The 18,169-nt window shown below is 42.4% G+C and overlaps 1 protein-coding gene across 1 annotated transcript in view; it reads right to left on the bottom strand.

Annotated features, from left to right (window-relative positions):
- ryr2a (ryanodine receptor 2a (cardiac)) overlaps nucleotides 1-18,169 on the bottom strand; it is an 801,439-nt gene that overhangs the window by 83,791 nt on the left and 699,479 nt on the right. The window contains exons 85-90 of the mRNA XM_063055593.1: nucleotides 17,269-17,373; nucleotides 16,579-16,660; nucleotides 14,168-15,474; nucleotides 12,948-13,015; nucleotides 7,052-7,199; nucleotides 2,890-2,976 (exon numbers count right to left, since the gene is read on the bottom strand). Coding sequence (XP_062911663.1) covers nucleotides 2,890-2,976; nucleotides 7,052-7,199; nucleotides 12,948-13,015; nucleotides 14,168-15,474; nucleotides 16,579-16,660; nucleotides 17,269-17,373 — 1,797 coding nt within the window. The remainder of the gene's footprint in view (nucleotides 1-2,889; nucleotides 2,977-7,051; nucleotides 7,200-12,947; nucleotides 13,016-14,167; nucleotides 15,475-16,578; nucleotides 16,661-17,268; nucleotides 17,374-18,169) is intronic.

Raw genomic sequence — 18,169 nt, 5'->3', positions numbered from 1 at the left:
TTCTTTAGAAGTCATGAGGACATGACTTTATTTGGTGGGGGGAGAGTGTAAGGGGGTTATGTTACTGTGGAGGCCAATTAAAATGGCTTCTTTGTCATGTTATAATCGGGAATGCTTCTTTGTTATGTTAAACGCTGAGAAAGCTTTGCGCTAGCAGCTTGTTATGGGTTAGGGGCTGATAAGAGGATGTTATGAACCAGTTGAGATAGTTGTTATGACTTTGGTGTATCTGGAAGTTTTTGTATGCGCGGGGTTTTTGGGGCAGAAGGCGGGAGAGAAAGAGAGAGGACTGACCAGGTGCTGTGAGTCCGCTAACGGGGTCAGACCCCGAGCGGGCCGTTCGGCAAGGGGGGAGACGGAGACGGACTCGTGTGGAGCATCTGGTCAACCACCGTTGATGGTCCCAGGTGGCCGGTCGAGGTGGTCCAAGGGGTCGCAGGGTGAAGAAGGTGGTTCTTGAGCTCCAACTGTTTTGTGCACGAAGAGATTGAACGTTGATAAGTGTGGCACCTTTTATTTTCCTTTTATATTTTATTCTCTATTAATTATATAGTTCCAGTAATATCTATAAACTGTAAATCATTTAATCGTGTATGGTGTATTGTCTGTTATTTGGGCGGGGTGGGGTACATCACACAGCATCCGCACAAACTAATTACCCAGGTTGGCAGGGCCAAGGGTTGTTTCCCTAGACAACAGCGAGCCGAGCGACCCTGAGGGTGGCCAGGGGGGCTGCAGTAGAATACACTCAAATCAGCGTGAGTTCATCAGTCTGATGGCCTGGTGGAAGAAGCTGTCCTGGAGCCTGTTGGTTCTGGCTTTTATGCTGTGGTACTGCTTCCTGGATGGTAGCAGCTGGAATAGATTGTGGTTGGGATGGGTTTGGACCCCAAAGATCCTACGGGCCCATTTTACACACCTGTCCTTGTAAATATGCTGAATCATGGGAAGTTCACAAGTACAGATGCTCTGGGGTGTCCACCCTACTCTCTGCAGAGCCCTGCGATTAAGGGGGCTACAGTTCCCATACCAGGCAGTGATGCAGCCAGTCAGGATGCTCTTAATTGTGCCTCTGTCGGAAGTTCTTAGGATTTGGGGGTCCATACCAAACTTCCTCAACTGTCTGAGATGAAAGAGGCGCTGTCGTGCCTTTTTCACCACACAACTGGTGAGTACAGACCACGTGAGGTCCTCATTGATGTGGATGCCGAGGAACTTGACGCTGTTTACCCCTTCAACTCCAGAACCACTGATGTCAATAGGGATGAGCCTGTCTCCATTCCTCCTGTAGTCCACAACCAGCTCCTTTGTTTTTGCAACATTGATGGAGAGGTTATTTTCTTGACACCACTGTGTCAGAGAGATAACTGCCTCCCTGTAGGCTACCTCAATATTGTTTGAGCTAAGGCCAATCAATTTACTGTCATCGAACATTGAAATAAATTAAGAAATGTACTAATAAACATTGATAGTTTTTGCCTTGAAGGAATTAAATTATGGAAGAAAACATCAAACTCGAATGGTCAAGGAGAGAAGAAGAAGACAAACCAATTATCTTTGTTCTTGCCTTGTGCTTAAAGGAACAGAGGCTGCCATTTTGTGAAGCTGCCCTGTAACCTCCATTTTCAGAGCTGTCTCGTAAACTGTTTTGTGCTCAGGAATAGTTCTATCAAAGTGCTTTAAAGTTGACACAGTGATGCTTCTGATAATCAGCTGAGCTAGAGATCATTTTCAAATAGGAAATCATTTGTGAGGCATTCTTTGGTAAGATAGAACATGCAGGTTTATGAATAGGGGAGCCTGTGTCTGGCCTAAGTAGCTCATGTCTAGTAGCTGGCTGATTCAGAACAAACAGACATTAATTACAAGTTGTCATTTGCAGAAAGGCAATAAACTAATGCTGGCTTGGACTAGGTCCATTGGGAATCAGTCCGATGACCTTGCATCAACAACATTGAAATGCAACATATGATCTGATAAGGAAAGCCTATAAGAACAAAGGGCTTCAAACACAAAGTGGTGAGAACTCTGGAGACTAACTGTCGCGAGGGAGAACCTCATGCCAGAGGCTGAGAGAAGAAGAATCAATCATCTGGTCAACGGGAGATCGTCTGTGTCAGTGTTATAGATTGGAGAAATGGTCTGAGTGAATATTTTTACAGTAATATTCATGTTTAAAGTTGTTGGCCCAGTGTCAGCATAGTTACGTTGTTATTTGTGCAGAGACAATAAAGTGGGAGCTTTGATTAATTAATAGTTCTGTAGTGAATTACCAAACTTAGACCAGTTGCGAACAGTCAACTACAGTCTCACATTTTGATGATTAAAGAGAAAAATTGTAATTGCATCATTCATATCAGTGGAATGCAGAGTCTGGGGGTGGAACACTATAATACTGTCAAAAAAAAATCCTGTTTCCATTAACAGAACATGGACATTAACTGACAAGACCAGGAACTGTTGCCCATGCCTAACTGCCCTTGAGAAGTTGGAGATGAGCCACTTTATTGAATTGCTGCAGTTCTTCCAATGAAGATACTCCTAGGAGATCACTGGGAAGGTTCCATGATGTAGATCCAGCAATGTCCCATGACATCCCTGGATCTAAATCAAGTTCCATGATGTAGATCTAGCCATGATGAGGAAACTGATATATTTCCAGGATAGAATGGTAAGCAGCTACAAAGGGAGCCTGCAATTGGTCGCATTCCAGTGTATTTGCTAATCTTTTCCTTCTGTGTGGTTGATGGATTTTGGCAAGGAATCCATTAAGTTTTGCCACAAAACACCACTACTCCCCAACCCCTCCCCCCCAACACACACAACTCCTTCAGCACCCCAGGAACTGTTAAATAAAATTAAACAAAACCTAAAAAACAAATTTCTTACCTTATAGAAAAGGAGAATGAAGTTAATTGCAAAGGCTACAAACAACGCCAGCATCCTCATATTGTAGAAGTTGCGTGCAAAGTAATTCTGGAAAGAGAGGTTCAGAGTGAAACAGGAAGCTAATTATAAAGAATAAAATTCAAACTTCATATACCCAAGAACTTAATGACTGTAACTAAGTTCGAAAACAACAATGAGGCAAATCTTCAGCACAAGAGGTTCCATAGATCCTGAAATCTTGAGCAAAACACATGAAATGCAAGAGGAACTCAGCAAGCCAGGCAGCATAAAGGAACAGGAATAAACAATCAACATTTCAGGCCATGGCCCTTCACCTGGATGAGAAAGGAAGGAAGCAGAAGCCAGCATAAGAAGGCGAGGGCAGGAGGAATGAGTGCAAGCTAGCAGGGGATAGGCGAGGCCTGATGAGGGGGAAGGCGGGTGGGTGGGGGAAGAGGCATGGAGTGAGAAGCTGGGAGGTGAAAAGGTAGAAGCAATGAAGGGCTAAACAAGAAGAAATCTGATAGAAGAGGACAATCGACCATGGGAGAAAGGGAAGGAGGAAAGGCACCAGAGAGACGTGTTGATAAAACAAGGAGAAGGGACATGAAGAAGCCAGAGTGGGGAATGGAAAAAGAGAGAAGGGGAAGGGGAGAGAAATTACGGGAAGTTAGAGATATCAATGCTGACACCGCCAGGTTGGAGGCTACCCAGACAGAATATGAGGTGTTGCTCCTCCAGATTAGCCTCATTGTGACAGTAGAGACCATGAACTGATATGTCAGAATGGAATATCTTTTTCCCCTTTTGCCCTCCTGATTTTCTTCTCAAGTATACTCCTACGTCCCTTATACTGCTCATGGGACTCAGTTAATCCCAACTGACTACACCAAAATGCATGCCTCCTTTCTTCTGACCAGAGCCACAATACTATGATCCTATTCTATGACAATAGCAACACCTACCTCAGACTGCTGTTCATTGGTTAGAGCTGAATGTTCAACACAATCATACCCTCAGTTTTAATCAACAAGCTCCAAAACCTGGGTCTCTGTACCTTCCTCTGTAACTGATCTTTGACTTTCAAACCAGGAGACCACTCAGTGCAGAACAGAAATAATAACTGCTCCTTACTGACTATCAACACTGGCATACCTCAAGAATATGTGCTTTAGCCCACTGCTCTCCTCCCTCTATACCCATGACTGCGTGGCCCCTCACAGCTCAAATGCCATCTATAAATTTACTATTGACTCAAATATTGTAGGAAGAAATTCAGATGGTGACAAGGAAGTGTACAGGAGTACAACAGATCAGCTGGTTGATCTCACAACAACAACCTTACACTAAGACCAAGAAATTGATTGTGAACTTCAGGAAGGGAGTTGAGCAAACACACACCATTTCTCACTGAGGGATCAGCAGTGGAAAAGGTGAGCAGTCTCAAGTTCCTTGGTGTCAACAGCATTGAAGAACTATCCTGGAGTTACACCAGACAGCAGCTGTATTTCATTGGGAATTTGAGCAGACTTGGTATGACATCAAAGACTCTGGCAAACTTTTACAGATGTACCATACAGAGCATTCTAACCGGTTGCAATACCGTCCGGTATGGAGGGACCGCTGCACGGGATCAGAAAAAGCTGCAGAAAATTCTAAAGACAGGCCAGCATAATCACGGGCACTTGTCTCCCTAGCATTAAGGACACCTTCAAAAGGTGACGCCTCTAAAAGGTGGCACCCATCACTAAGGACCCCCATCACCCAGGACATGCCCCCTTCTCATTGCTACCATCAAGGAGGAGGTACAGGAGCCTGAAGACACCGACTCAGCTGCTTCAGGAACAGCTTCCTGCCCCCCACCATCAGAGTTCTGAATGGAAAATGAACCAATGAACACTAGCTAACTTATTTTTCTTCCTTTTTGTATGACTTAAATAATTTAATCTTTTATGTATATTATTGCAATGTATAGATATCTATTATTACGTATCGAACTGTACTGCTGCTGTTAAACAATAAATTTCACGACCCATGCCAGTGATATTAAACCTGCATCTCAACTCAGTCGCCTTCATGTTTATCTCCACAGTAAGTGTACATGGTCTGTTTTTATCACATTCTTTACTCTCATATTTCTTTCCCTGAATTTTAGATGTCCTTCAATTTCAAAGTGTCTCATTTAGCACTGCTTCTAATAACTAAAAATCCCCTTTCTTTACAAGAATAAAAGTCAGATAAATTACTTCACAATATCCAGAAAAGTAATAGAAGCAAATTTCTGGCATGCAGGGAATTGTGGGCAATGAATTATAATCACAGAGTATTTGCAGCTCTCTAACTTTGCCTTAAACTGATGCTGTTGAAGTAACAAATTCCATGCAGCAGTTCTTCTCGAGATAATAATTTAAAATATGATGCAGGTATATAAGGAGGGAGATAAAGTACTTCCTTAATGGGGAGAAAATACTGAGAACCCTTCTCCAAGGAGAAAGTTTACAGTGAATAGTATAGATACACTCAAAAGGAAACTGGACAGGTATTTAAAGGGGAAAAGAATAGAGGGTACATTTATAGTTTTATAGGCAGGAGGATTGCAGGAGGTATATGCAGTACATAAATATTGGCAGAAAACTGTTTTTCTGTACAGGCTATCCCTGAGTTACAGATGGGTTCAGTTTTTACAGATGTCCAAAGCTTAATTTTTGACCATATGTCAGAATATAGACAATATAGAATATAGAATATAGAGGAAGAGGAGAAGGTGGCAGTGCGACGGCAGCGCGCACCGCGTCTCCGGTGATGAATATCTGTTATCTGTCAAGTAGGGGACCGTGCACAATTCTGACTTGATGGAGACGGACGTGAGAGTACGGAGGAACATCTGGAGAAACTTCTGCAATGCCCGCTTCGCTGCGGCTGCTACTGTGTGGTAACCGGAATCTCTGGAGCAGAAGGCCCCGAAATCCTCGGCTTTGCTTGTTTCAGCGGCTGGGGCTAGGTCGAAGGTGCTCGGCAGAGGATGGCGCTCGGGAGGCTGTATCGGAGGGGCTGGTTGGAGGCTCGAAGTTTATGGACGGATGGACTCAGTGTCGGCTGTGGTCGGCTGCTTCCAAGGCATCGGCAAGTTGACGGTGCCTGGAGGTTTATGGCAGGGAGTTTCTCCCTTTTGCCGCCTGCTATCGGGGACTTGGGAGTCGATCGACTCGGGGACTTTTGAGACTTTCTTTTTGCCGTGCCCATGGTTTGTTCTTTATCAAATTATGGTATTGCTTTGCACTGCTGTAACTATATGTTATAATTATGTGGTTCTGTCAGTGTTAGTCTTTGGTTTGTCCTGTTTTCTGTGATATCACTCCAGTGAAACATTGTATCATTTCTTAATGCATGTATGCATTTCTAAATGACAATAAAAGAGGAATGAGTGTTCTCATAATCTAATCTAATCTAAAAAATCACTTTATACAAAAACCATCCACAGTACCGGAGTGAATGGTGTTGATGAGGGTCAATTAATGTGGATTTATATTTATTGTCTGCCCCTACCAATGAACAATGGCACTGAGTCAGGATGTCTCAAATGCAATGGCTGGTTTCAGTGGGCTTTCAGTATCAGTGGATGTGACATTGCTTAATAGACTATTATTGCAAGTTTCAATGGAAACAATTGCTTGCCAATTTCCAAAGCAACTTTCTTAACTGACCTCCCATGGTGAAATGAGCAGCCTGCATTCTTAAGAAACAATAGTATCTGAAAACTGTGGGAGGTTACATATAGGCAGGCTTTTATTTCAAGACTGGCTCTCATTTAAAGATAATATTTCTGGGAGCTTGTCAGCATGTATGAGTACCCATACTTCCGGCGTTTGTAACCCAGGGAGATCCTGTATCCGATATAACTATATCTACACCTCTGTCATGTGGCTATGATATGGAATTCATTGAATGTAGATATTTTCAAAAGGGAAGCTTTGCTGGACATTGGGAAAACACAAACGATTTCTGTACCAAGAGTTGATGAGCTGAATGACCTTGTTCTGTACTACAAAAATTCAACAGGGAGAAAATCGTTTGAAAAGTCAACTTTTTAGGATTGAAATGGTGAAAGAATCAAATTATTCTACACTGACGGTATCAACATAAAGTCAAACATCACACTCACAAGTAGCTTCTGCTGGTAAGCTGTAATCTTCTTCCAGAAAGCAGACTCTTGTACTTCGGGTCCATCCACTTTTTCAGCATGTCGCTGTCTCCTTCTTCGTCGCGGCTTCTGTTCAGCAACTTTCTCCACCTTCTCGCCATCCTCTCCACTTTAAACCAGAATGATCTTTGTTATTTAACATGCTATAGGCATAATTTTAGCATTCAAAACTCAAAATGTGAGTAATGTACGTGGAGGAGAGCCACTGAGACTGAGGGTGTAGTGGTTTGGAGATCATTCAGTAGGCTATATCCTTGTAGATAATTCATCTCATCCCCTAGTCCCTTCTGATTTGAAACTGCTGGTGGTATAAGCCATTCCATCCTTTGCTCTCTCTTAACTAGGACTGAAGTCCACTGACAGTAGACTCTCTCCTGACAGCTGACTCTCCCGACAGCCAAAACTCTCAGTTGACCTGCTGTGTTCACTAAGGTTGAGGAGAACAGTAACCCTACCAGCTCAAATAATTAATTTAAACTACTTTCCACATTGGACACCAATGAGAAAGCCAGTATCTGATCTAGTCCTTACTGCCAGCCGCAGAATAGGAGTAGAATTAGGCCATTTGGCCTATCGAGTCTGCTCTGCTATTCCATCATGGCTGATTATTATCCCTTTCAATCCCATTCTCCTCGTAACCTTTAATGTCTTGACTAACCAAGAATGTATCACCCTCTGCTTTAAATATACTCAATGACTTGGCCTCTACAGCCCTCCATAGCAATGAATTTCACAGATTCATCAGCATCTGGCTAAAGAAGTTCCTTTCTTCGTAACAGTGAAAACACCTTCTGTTAGCGAAATCAGGTAACTAATCCAGGTCTTTCGTAATAGCGAGGTTTCATAAAGCGGGGGACACCTGTATATCTGTGCACTTGTAATGCTACATGACACTGTAATTTCCTTTGGGATCAATAATCTATCTATCTACCTAGCCCTCTCAAAATGAATACTAACATAGCATTTGTTTTCCTTACCATAACTCGACCTGCCAGTTGACCTTTAAGGAATCCTGCACAAGGACTCCCAAGTCCATTTGATTTTTTAATTTTCTTCCTGTTTCGAAAATAGACTACACCTTTATTCTTTCACCAAAGTGCATGGCCATACACTTCTCTGCACTATATTCCATCTACTACTTTTTTGCCCATTCTCCCAATCTGTATGAAGTCCTTTTGCAGACTCCCTGCTTCCTCAACACTACCTGCCCTTCCACCTGTCTGCAAATTTGGCCACAAAGCCATCAATTCTGTCATCTATATAGCTGACATATAATGTGAAAAGAAGTGATCCCAATACTGATCCCTGAGGAGCAAGCACCACTTGTCACCTACAGCCAACCAGAATAGGTCCCCTTTATTCTGACCATTTGCCTCCTGCCAATCAGCCGAACTTCTTTCAATGCTGAAAGAATTATTACATCTTTCATGTAATAACATGGGTTCTTATCTTGTTATGCAGCCTCATGTGCTACACCTTGCTAAAAGTCTTCAGAAAATCCAAGTAAACAATATCCCTGACTCTCCGTCATCTATTCTGCTTGTTATTTCCTCAAAGAGTTCTAACATATTTGCCAGGCCAGATTTCTCCTTAACTAAACCATGCTGACTTTGGCCTACATTATCATGAGTCTCCAAATACCTCTAAACCTTATCCTTAACAATAGACTGCAATATCTTCACAACCACTGAAATCAGGCTGCATGACACACAATCTATTTTCTTTTGTCTCCCTTCCTCCTTAAAGAGTGGAATGATATTTGCAATTTTTCAATCTTCTGGAAACATTCCAGAAACTGGTGATTTTTGGAAGTTCATCACTAATGACTCCACAATCACTTCAGCTACCTCTTTCAGAACCCTGAAGTGTCATCTATCTGGTCCAAGTGACTTATGTATCTTCAGATCTTTCAGTTTCCCAAGCACCATCTCCCTGGTAATAACAACTACATTCACTTCTGCCCTCTGACACACTCAAATTTCTGGCATACTGCTAGTGTCTTCCACAGTGAAGACTGATGCAAAATACTTAAGAGGTTTGTACACCATTTCTTAGTCTCTCATTAGTATGTCTTCAGCATCATTTTCCAGTGGTCCAATATCCACTGTCACCTCTCTTTTACTTTTTATATATCTGATCAAACTTTTGGTAAACTCTTTGATATTTTTGGCTAGTTTACCTACATATGTCATCTTTTCTTTCCTTATGGATTTTTAGTTGCCTTCCATTATTGTCTTGCTATATTATAGGCCCTCCCTTTTGCTTTTCTGCTGTCTTTTGACTTCCCTTGTCAGCCATGGTTGCCTCATGCTCCCTTTCTTCAACTTTGGGATATATCTACCCTGCTTCTTCTGAACTTTCCCAGAAACTCCAGCCACTGCTGTTCTGCTGTCATCCCTGCTAGTGTCCCCTTCCAATCAACTTTGGCCAGCTGTTCTCTCATGCTTCTGTAATTCCCCTTTCCACCACTGTAATACAGATATATCTGACTTTATCTGCTCTCTCGCAAACTGCAGGGTGAATTCCCTTAAGCTTCTTAATCAAATCTGGTTCGTTACACTACACTCATTCCAGAATTATCTTTCTCCTAGTGGGCTCAACCACAAGTTGCTCTAAAAAACCATCTTACAGGCATTCTACAAACTCCCACTCTTGTGATCCAGCACCAATCTGGTTTTCCCAATCTACCTGCATATTGAATAGTAAGATTGCCCCTATCAGATGCCTTTTTTATTTCCAGTTGAAATTTATATCCCACATCCTGGCTATTGGTTAGGGACCTGCATATAATTCCCATCAGGGTCTTTTCACCATTGCTGTTCTCTAATTCTAGCCACAAGGATTCTACAGCTTCTGATCCCATGTCATCTCTTTCTAAGGATTTGATCTCATTTATGACCAACTGAGCTACCCCACACCCTCTGGCTACTTCCCTGCCCTTTTGATACATTGTGTATTTGTGGATGTTAAGCTTCCAATTGTAATCTTCTTTCAGCCACGTCTCAGTAATGTCCATAAAGTCATACCTGCCAATCTCTAAATGCACTACAAAATCACAGATCTTCTTCTGTATACTGCATGCATTCACATATAACACCTTCAGTACTGTATTCATCACTTTTTCAATTTTTCCCCCATGTTACACTTCACCTCAGCCCACTGACTGCAATTTTGCCCTATCGTCTGCCTGTCCATCCTCACAGTCTCACTGCACACTGCATCAACTTCTATGTCAACTACCCCATCTTCAGTCCGATCATTCCTGTTCCCATTCCCCTATCAACTTAGTTTAAACCCTCCCCAACAGCACTAGCAAACCTGCCCCCAAGGATATTGACCCCTTCCCTCGGGTTCAGATGTCATCTAAGATTTTTGTACAGGTCATACCTTCTCAGAAAAGATCCCAAAGATTCAGAAATCTGAAACCCTGCCCCCCGCATCACTTCCTCGGCCACTCATTCATCTGTTCTATCATTCTACTCCTGATCTGATTCACACATAGCACTGGGAGTTATCCAGAGATTAAGACCTTGGAGCTCCTGTTCTTCAGCCTTTTTTTCCTAAATCCTTATACTTACTGTGCTGGACCTCTTCCCTCTTTCTACCTATTGTATTTCATTTGTTCCAATATGCACCACGATCTTTAACTGCTCATCCTCCCTGTTGAGAATCTTCTGTAGTTGCTCTGAAACATCCTGGACTCCAGCACCTGGGAGGCAATGCACCATCTTGGCTTCTCTTTTGCGGCTACAGAATCTCCTGTCCATTCCCCTAACTATCAAGTCTCCTGTTGCTACCACACTGCCTGACTTTACGCTTTCCTGCTAAGCCCCAGAGCTAGCCATAGTGCCACTGGCCTGGCTGCCACTGCTGTGCCCAGATAGGACGTACCACTCCTCCCCCTTGCAGTATCCAAAGGGGTATACTTGTTGCTGAGGGGAATGGCCACAGTGGAACCCTGCAGAGACTGCTTATTCTCATTACTTCTCCTAGAGGTCCCCATCTACTATCTGAAGCCTACACTCTTGGTGTGACCACCTGAGTAGAAGAAGAAGAAGAATAGCCCATAACTCGGCAGTGGAGTTATCAGAGCACCTTCATGGCGGTGTTTCCGTAGCAAGCTATTCTTGTTTTTATAAGGCCAAGTTGCTAGCTCGACGCTCAACCTGACTTGGATTTGAACTCGGGAACCTTCGCTCCAGAGTCCGGCGCTGATATTATTGCGCCACCAAGCGGGACACCTGAGTGAAACTCATCATTAAGTTTTCAGCCTCCCAGATGGTCCTGAGTGCATCCATCTCCAGCTTGAGTTTTTGACTTTGTCCGTCAGGAGCTGACATTGGGTGCACTTCTTGCAGATGTAGTCATCAGGGAGACCATAAGGTACCCTGAAATCCCACATCTCACAGGAGAAACCTTCCACTGTCTGAACTACCATCCTACTTATACCTGTTGAGCCCCTAACTTTCTCACTTAAGTTCTAGCTTGCGTCTGTTCTCACTCAAGCCTGTTGAGCCAAAGCCCGACCACTCTAACACTGTCCACTCACACAATGGCTGCTCCACTCAAGCCCTGCTTCTTTTTATTGTCCCTTGCAAATTAACCATAGTTTCTATTAACCCAAGCAATCTCCCACTCCAGAGACAAGTCCTCCTGACGATGAGGTACTAATCAGGATGGTGTGCAGTCTAATGGCAGACATGTTTCAGTACGCCAATTTCTCTTATCCTGCTCGATGACAGCAGTCATATATAGGAATGTGTTGTCAGAGTGTCCTATGTGGGTTTCTGCAGTGCATTTAGTAGATAACATACAGTGTGTGTATCGGTGTTGGGGACTGTATGTTTACAACAGTCTGCAGAGAAGCTTGGATAGGTCATCCGTACATGGTGACACACTGGGTCTAAATGGACTGCAGACAGGGGCAGCAAAAAGGCTACTTCTTTGTTTGGAAGAGGTGAAGGAGCCAGACTCTTAGTGCTGGTTAGTACTATCCATTACTAACTCCAAGTAACATCAGGTAGATATTTTTTTGCAGACTTACAGAGAACATACGCTACATCCCATATAAATGTGTGTACGTAACTGAGTTATTACGTGCATGTCACTTAATTGCTGTTCCATTTCAGACTTTGATCCAGGCTTTGATGGGCCAAGTCACTCAGTACGGTATATTACAAATTACATGCGCTGAATGACAAGAATCATGGTGGGTTTTCACAGAGCCTAGAAGTGATCCTATCCAGCACAAAGTGGTGGCAGCCTCTACTTCAACACAAGCAGACCAAATCATCATGCTGTGTGCACTCAGTGGCCACACGCCTCTGATCAGGGCCGACATTTACGTGCCAGGTGGCACCTAATCAATTAGCTTGTTTATTTTGGCTTTTTTCTTAAAGATGTGCTGGGTGTGCTCTGGCTACCGTTGCACACCTGCATCTTCGCGGCCCGGTATCAGTCCGCAGCCCAGAGGTTGGGGACCACTGATCAAGTCCATGCAGAAAATGCAGAAGCCGGAGGATTACTAAGTGGCCAAGAATGCATTCATTTCCAACTCACTGTGTCATCAAGGAAAAGTTCTTGTTTCAATTTAGTTCATTCAAATCACCATCAGCATTATTCATGGCTAAATCTTCATCTTTACTGCCTGGGCAGTAATGAACCACAAAGACTATATGTTTTCCATATGCTAAGTTACAATGCAAAAAGAGAAGCTATAAATTTAGCCTTATGTCTCTTTTGTTTGATAAATGATCGCTTTGTAAAAGGAGCAGGGGCTATTGGTCTGCCAAGAATTTCCTGCACGATCTGTTTCAATTTCAAAATGAAAAGGATGTGGATTCAGCAAAATACTCACTCAGCTTTCTCTGGTTCAACTTTATATTCTTCCTTCTCTTCTGTCTCGTCTTCCTTTGTTTCTTCACTCTAGCAATATATTAAAAAAATGTATGTTTCTTTTGAGTTGAGTAAATCATGTTTCTGCTTTACTAACCCAAGGAAAATTTCCACTACTGAATCGAACTGAATTCCCAACAGAGCAAAAGGTAAGTCAGAATAATGAATAATCAGATTCTGTGAGGAATGGAGGGCAAAATAAGGATGTGTGCAGGACAAGTGGAATGATATTCAGTAAGAAGTAAGTGGCCAATGCATTGGAAGCTTGGACAGAACTTCACTGCAGGAAAAGATTGATTTGTAAGACTCAGAGCATTAAGAATTTTGAAACCTATACTGATAATAGCAAGGCCAGTGACAGAATGAAACATCTAATTCCATGCATTACTGGGTTGTTCTGAAATACTGCAAAATTCAAAACAGTTTTAATTTACATGGTAAGAGGCAGACTAACCCTAGTTTCCAAACAAAGTGAAATGAGAAACTGTTAATTGTGAAGCAACACACACAAGGTGCTGGAGGAACTCTGACGCATCTATAGAAATGAATAGATAATCGCTGTTTCAGGCCAAGACCCTTCTTCAGGACTGAGAAGGAAGGGAAAAGATGCCTAGGTTTAAAACGGTGGGGGGGGGGGAATGAGGCTACCTGGGAGGTTAAAGGTGAAGCCAGGTGGGTGGGAAAGGTCAAGGGCTGGAGAAGAAGGGAGCTGACAGGAGAGTAAAGTGGACCACAGGAGAAAGGGAAGAAGGGGACCTGGGAGCAAGAAGAAGTTAGAGGTAGGAGTGGGATTACAGCAAGGGGCAGGAGGGCTGTGTGTTTGTTTACTGGATGGAGAAATCAATATTCATGCCACCAGGTTGGAGGGTAGCCAGATAAGGGATAAGGTGTTGCTCCTTCACCCTGAGTGACACTTGTAACTTTTAATGTACAAGGTAAGAGGCAGACGAACCCTAGTTTCCATACAAATTGAAATGGAAAACTATCTGTATTTATTTTCAGCACTTCCATCCTGAAAGCAGAGAATTTATCCAAAATGAGCGCGGAATGGAGAAATGGAACTATAATGTTGTGGGCCAAGCTCAGATTCACCACAAGCTGCATTTAAATGATGACTGAAAGCCAGAAAGAAAATGAAACCTACTATAAATACTGCCGGGCATAACCAATATCATAAATCACCTGGTAGCCAATCTGAAGTTCTGGCAGTGAAAGAGTAGGAGAAGGTGGCCCAATCAGATCATTCATGCGGGCATTTGGGTTATGTGGAATTAGTTTGTAATGTCCTCCCTCACGCCGTAAGTCCAGACCAAAAATATCGGATAAGAAATCACTCTCCTCAGTGATAGCTCTCAGATCAGTCAGGTCTTCAGAGGGCAGGGTTGGCTGACGAACTTTCCCCTCCCTCTCTCCAACTTCACCCCGTACCTCATCATGTGTTGGATCGGGCATGTTCGCTAAAAGTTCTGTCACCTTAATTTTCTTGGCCCCCTCAACAAGACTTCCACCCAAGAAAGTGCTGTACATGATGCGGAAAAACCCACGGAAAACACTGAAGACAAAATGGGAAAACCCAATCAATAAACTCCAATAAAAGGATAACAGGGCCATGGCCATATCCTTCATTGTCATCTTTTTCATTTTCTTCAGCTGTTTTTTGAGGCTTTTGGTTGTCAGCAGCTTCATGAGGATCATCACATTGTACCTGAGAGCCATCAAGGCAGATCTAATTGTTGTAATGGAGAAAAAGCCCATTCTGGGGTCCTCGTCCTCTATTTTGTCCTTCAGAGCTTCTCCTTTACACACTGACCTTTCATTAGAATCTGACTCTGAGATCTGTGCAGCCAATTGCATCTCAAAGATGGTGTCTTCACAGAAATTGACGAAGAGTTCCATCTTCTCTTTCTCTCCTCCTTCATTTACAACATCAAAGATGAATTGCCTCTTGGACTCCTTTACTTGAGGCTTCTCCCACTGAGTCCGACTAGATTCACTGATCTCAAAGTAGACCCTCTCAATCCGTTTAGCACTTCCCATAATCTCTATACGGCCTAGAAATGGCTGGAAGTAGTTGAGAACACTCTCTGCCAACTCCAGGAAGGTCTGTAGCCGAGTATCATGGGGCATGTGCTCAGACAAGTTGGTAAGCAGTACGGCAACATTGAAGCCAATGTCCTTTGCAGGTTCATGAAACCTTTCAACAAACTCCTCATAATCCAGCATCTCATTCTCATCTGTCTCTGCACAAGAGAGCAGGAATTCGGTTTCTGACTGCGTATAGTGTTTGTGACTCTCCATGGCCTTCTGAAAGTCCCTCTTAGAGATCAGCCCTTTGCTATCGGGATCATATTCCTTGAACGCATCAGATGAGGTTAGATTCTTTAGCTTAAGGAACATGTCAAAGAATTTAAGAATCATTTCCACATTGCTCGAAGATTCAACCAACATGTCCACCATCTGTTTTCCAATTGTCCCGTTGACAACATTGCCTGAAATAAACAATATATGTGGAATTACATTTGGTCAATTAACTATTCTTCTCAAGCACATTAGACATTTACTTGTGCAATATTCATGACTTAGTTCATTTGGCCCAATCAGATTTTGTCCTTCCAGACAAACAAACATATTATAAACAGGGTAATCTTAACCACTGGAACCAAGCAAGAACAGGATGTAATGTACAATAAAAGAGAAATGTCAATTTTACTCTAAAACAATACAGTTGAGGGATTGACTTTCCAAATAGCTCGTCGTAATGATATTAGAAGTGTTTCAACAATTGCTGGCATAAATTGGTTTTTTAAGTACAAACCACAAACTACACTTAACACTCACAAAATAACTAGCAGGATATCGCACTGAGACTATAAATTGTTAGTTAAGTGATTTTCACTCTGCAACCAAGCGTACAAGATCTTTCAGCCTCAGTTTCATATGCTGTAATCAATAATAACTGTGGCCCATCACAGACCACAACATGCAGTTCACACCAGAGCTGCTGGTTGTGACATCAGCCATCTCAGTCCCTGCATAGTGGTATGGGGCCATCCGAAATATGGTTCTTGAGCAGGTCAGGAAATCATATGATAGGTGCCTTGACACACAAGAGGGCATGTTGTACTCCCCTTTGTTTACGCTCACTTGCATCACAGCCTTGTATGCAGCTCTTCTGTGGCTGCAAATGGGAGGTCATTTTAGTGGTTCGATGCCCCACACAATGATCATTTCAGCAAAGACACGGCAGTTCCCAGATTTCTGTGCAACTCCACACAGGTTTTTGGTGCATGATTTGGGATGTCAATCTCCATACTTGCATTTACAATGTATGTATGGCCAATTTCATGGCTTTGTTTGCAGTGGAAAGTCAATACTAAATACAGCACACATTCGGTACACCAAAGAAGGATGAAATCTGATTACCGGGCACAGGTTGTTTCGAGTAGAAAACAAAATCTGATTTGAAAACAGAAAGGGCAATAAATGGACAAGCAAAAAGAGCAAGCTGAAACAAGGGTAGTCATAAGAATACATCACAACCTCTTTTTTACATAATTAAGTCAAAGTTAATGGAATTTTATCAGACAGACCACCTTCTAACATTGAAAGCAGCATCACCACCATATCTTTCTGAAGATCCATTAGCTCCTTCAGTAGTTCAATCTGGCTGGAATCCTAAAATTATAAGAAGATGCTTTAATAGATAATTTCATTATAATGAACTTCACTGAGTCAAAGACACTCTCAGAATAGAAACAGGCCCTTCAGCCCACTGAAACCATGCAGGTCATCAACCATTCATCGATGTTATTCCTACATTAATTCGACTTTTTTTAAATTGCTTGCCACATTCTCATTAATTCCTCCCCACGTTTTACCACTCTACAACACAATAGGAGGAATTTACATTGGCCAGTTGGCCAGCCAACCAGATAGACCATTGTTCTAAGATTATATGACATTTTTTTTCATTGTCAAGCTGTGAAAATTTTCTGGAAGGTGTTTGGTGATGAAGGATCCATTCACAGTACAAGATTGTGAGGGGATTATTGCAGATAACTCTTCATATTTATCGCCTAGTAAAAAAAATCATTAAAATATAGTCCCATGAATTTAAAAGGGTGGCAATGAAATTTAACTGTGTTATGTTTTTACCAGTTAATATGTCTCTTGCTTTGGAAGGCCCCTTCTGCCTTTCAAAAGGAAGAGATGCCCTGAAGCTGGTGTGTATCTTCAACTTGGAATCTATTGTAACATCCTTGTTTGGTTCATCATTAACTAACCTGGGACAGCTTCATTTGCATGTGAGCAAAGACATGAAGAAAACCAACCACTGCATCCCACAGCCTGCTGTGTGCCAGACTCTGCTGATTACCAGTACACGGGCCCTGCACGACAACAAAAAATATTAATTTGAAATATTGGCATCAAGAGATCATTTCAACTTGTTCCAGTGATAACTAAAAGTGACATGTTTAAAACATATATAAGCTTCAATTTTCACCTGTAAAAAGCATAGTCCAATCAATTACAGATTTGTTAAAGGCAAATCTAACGAATTAGATTTAACTTTTCATTGAGTTAACAGTGAAAGTTGATCAATGGTGTGCATTTGATGTTGATATGGACTTTTAGAAGTAAAGAACTTAGCAGGCTTAAACATGATAGTGCTTCAGTGCTTCTTCACTCAAAGGATGGTTAAAGTGTGGAAAAAGCTTCCAGCAAAAATTCTGGATGCGGGTTTAATTGTAACATTTAAAAGATGTTTGGGAAGGTACATGGATGGGAGAGGTTTGGAGGAAAAGTGTCTGGGTCCAGGTAGATGGGACCAGGCTGAAAATCTGGTTGTCATGGACTAGTTGGGTCAAGTTTCTAAGAAGAGTAAATGCTGAAAGCAGTTGTTGGTCAAGCTGCATCTGTAGATTTATACAGTTAATGTTCAAGACTGCAGACTCTTCAAACAAACTAGGAAAGAGTACAAGCGCAACACACACAAAATGCTTGACAGGACTGGCAAAGGGTTTCAGCCTGAAACATCGACTGTACTTTTTTCCGTAGACGCTGCCTAGCCTACTGAGTTCCTCCAGCATTTTGTGTGTGTTACTTGGATTTCCAGTATCTACAGATTTTCTCTTGTTTGTGAAGAGTGCAACTACAATCAAGAATCCAGTGTAGGGAATGAAA

The sequence above is a fragment of the Mobula hypostoma genome, chromosome 8 (assembly GCF_963921235.1).
Source record: "Mobula hypostoma chromosome 8, sMobHyp1.1, whole genome shotgun sequence".
In the NCBI taxonomy this organism is placed as follows: Eukaryota; Metazoa; Chordata; class Chondrichthyes; order Myliobatiformes; family Myliobatidae; genus Mobula; species Mobula hypostoma.
The sequence above is the reverse complement of the archived record's forward strand: the minus strand, read 5'-3'. Positions and strand labels throughout refer to the sequence as shown.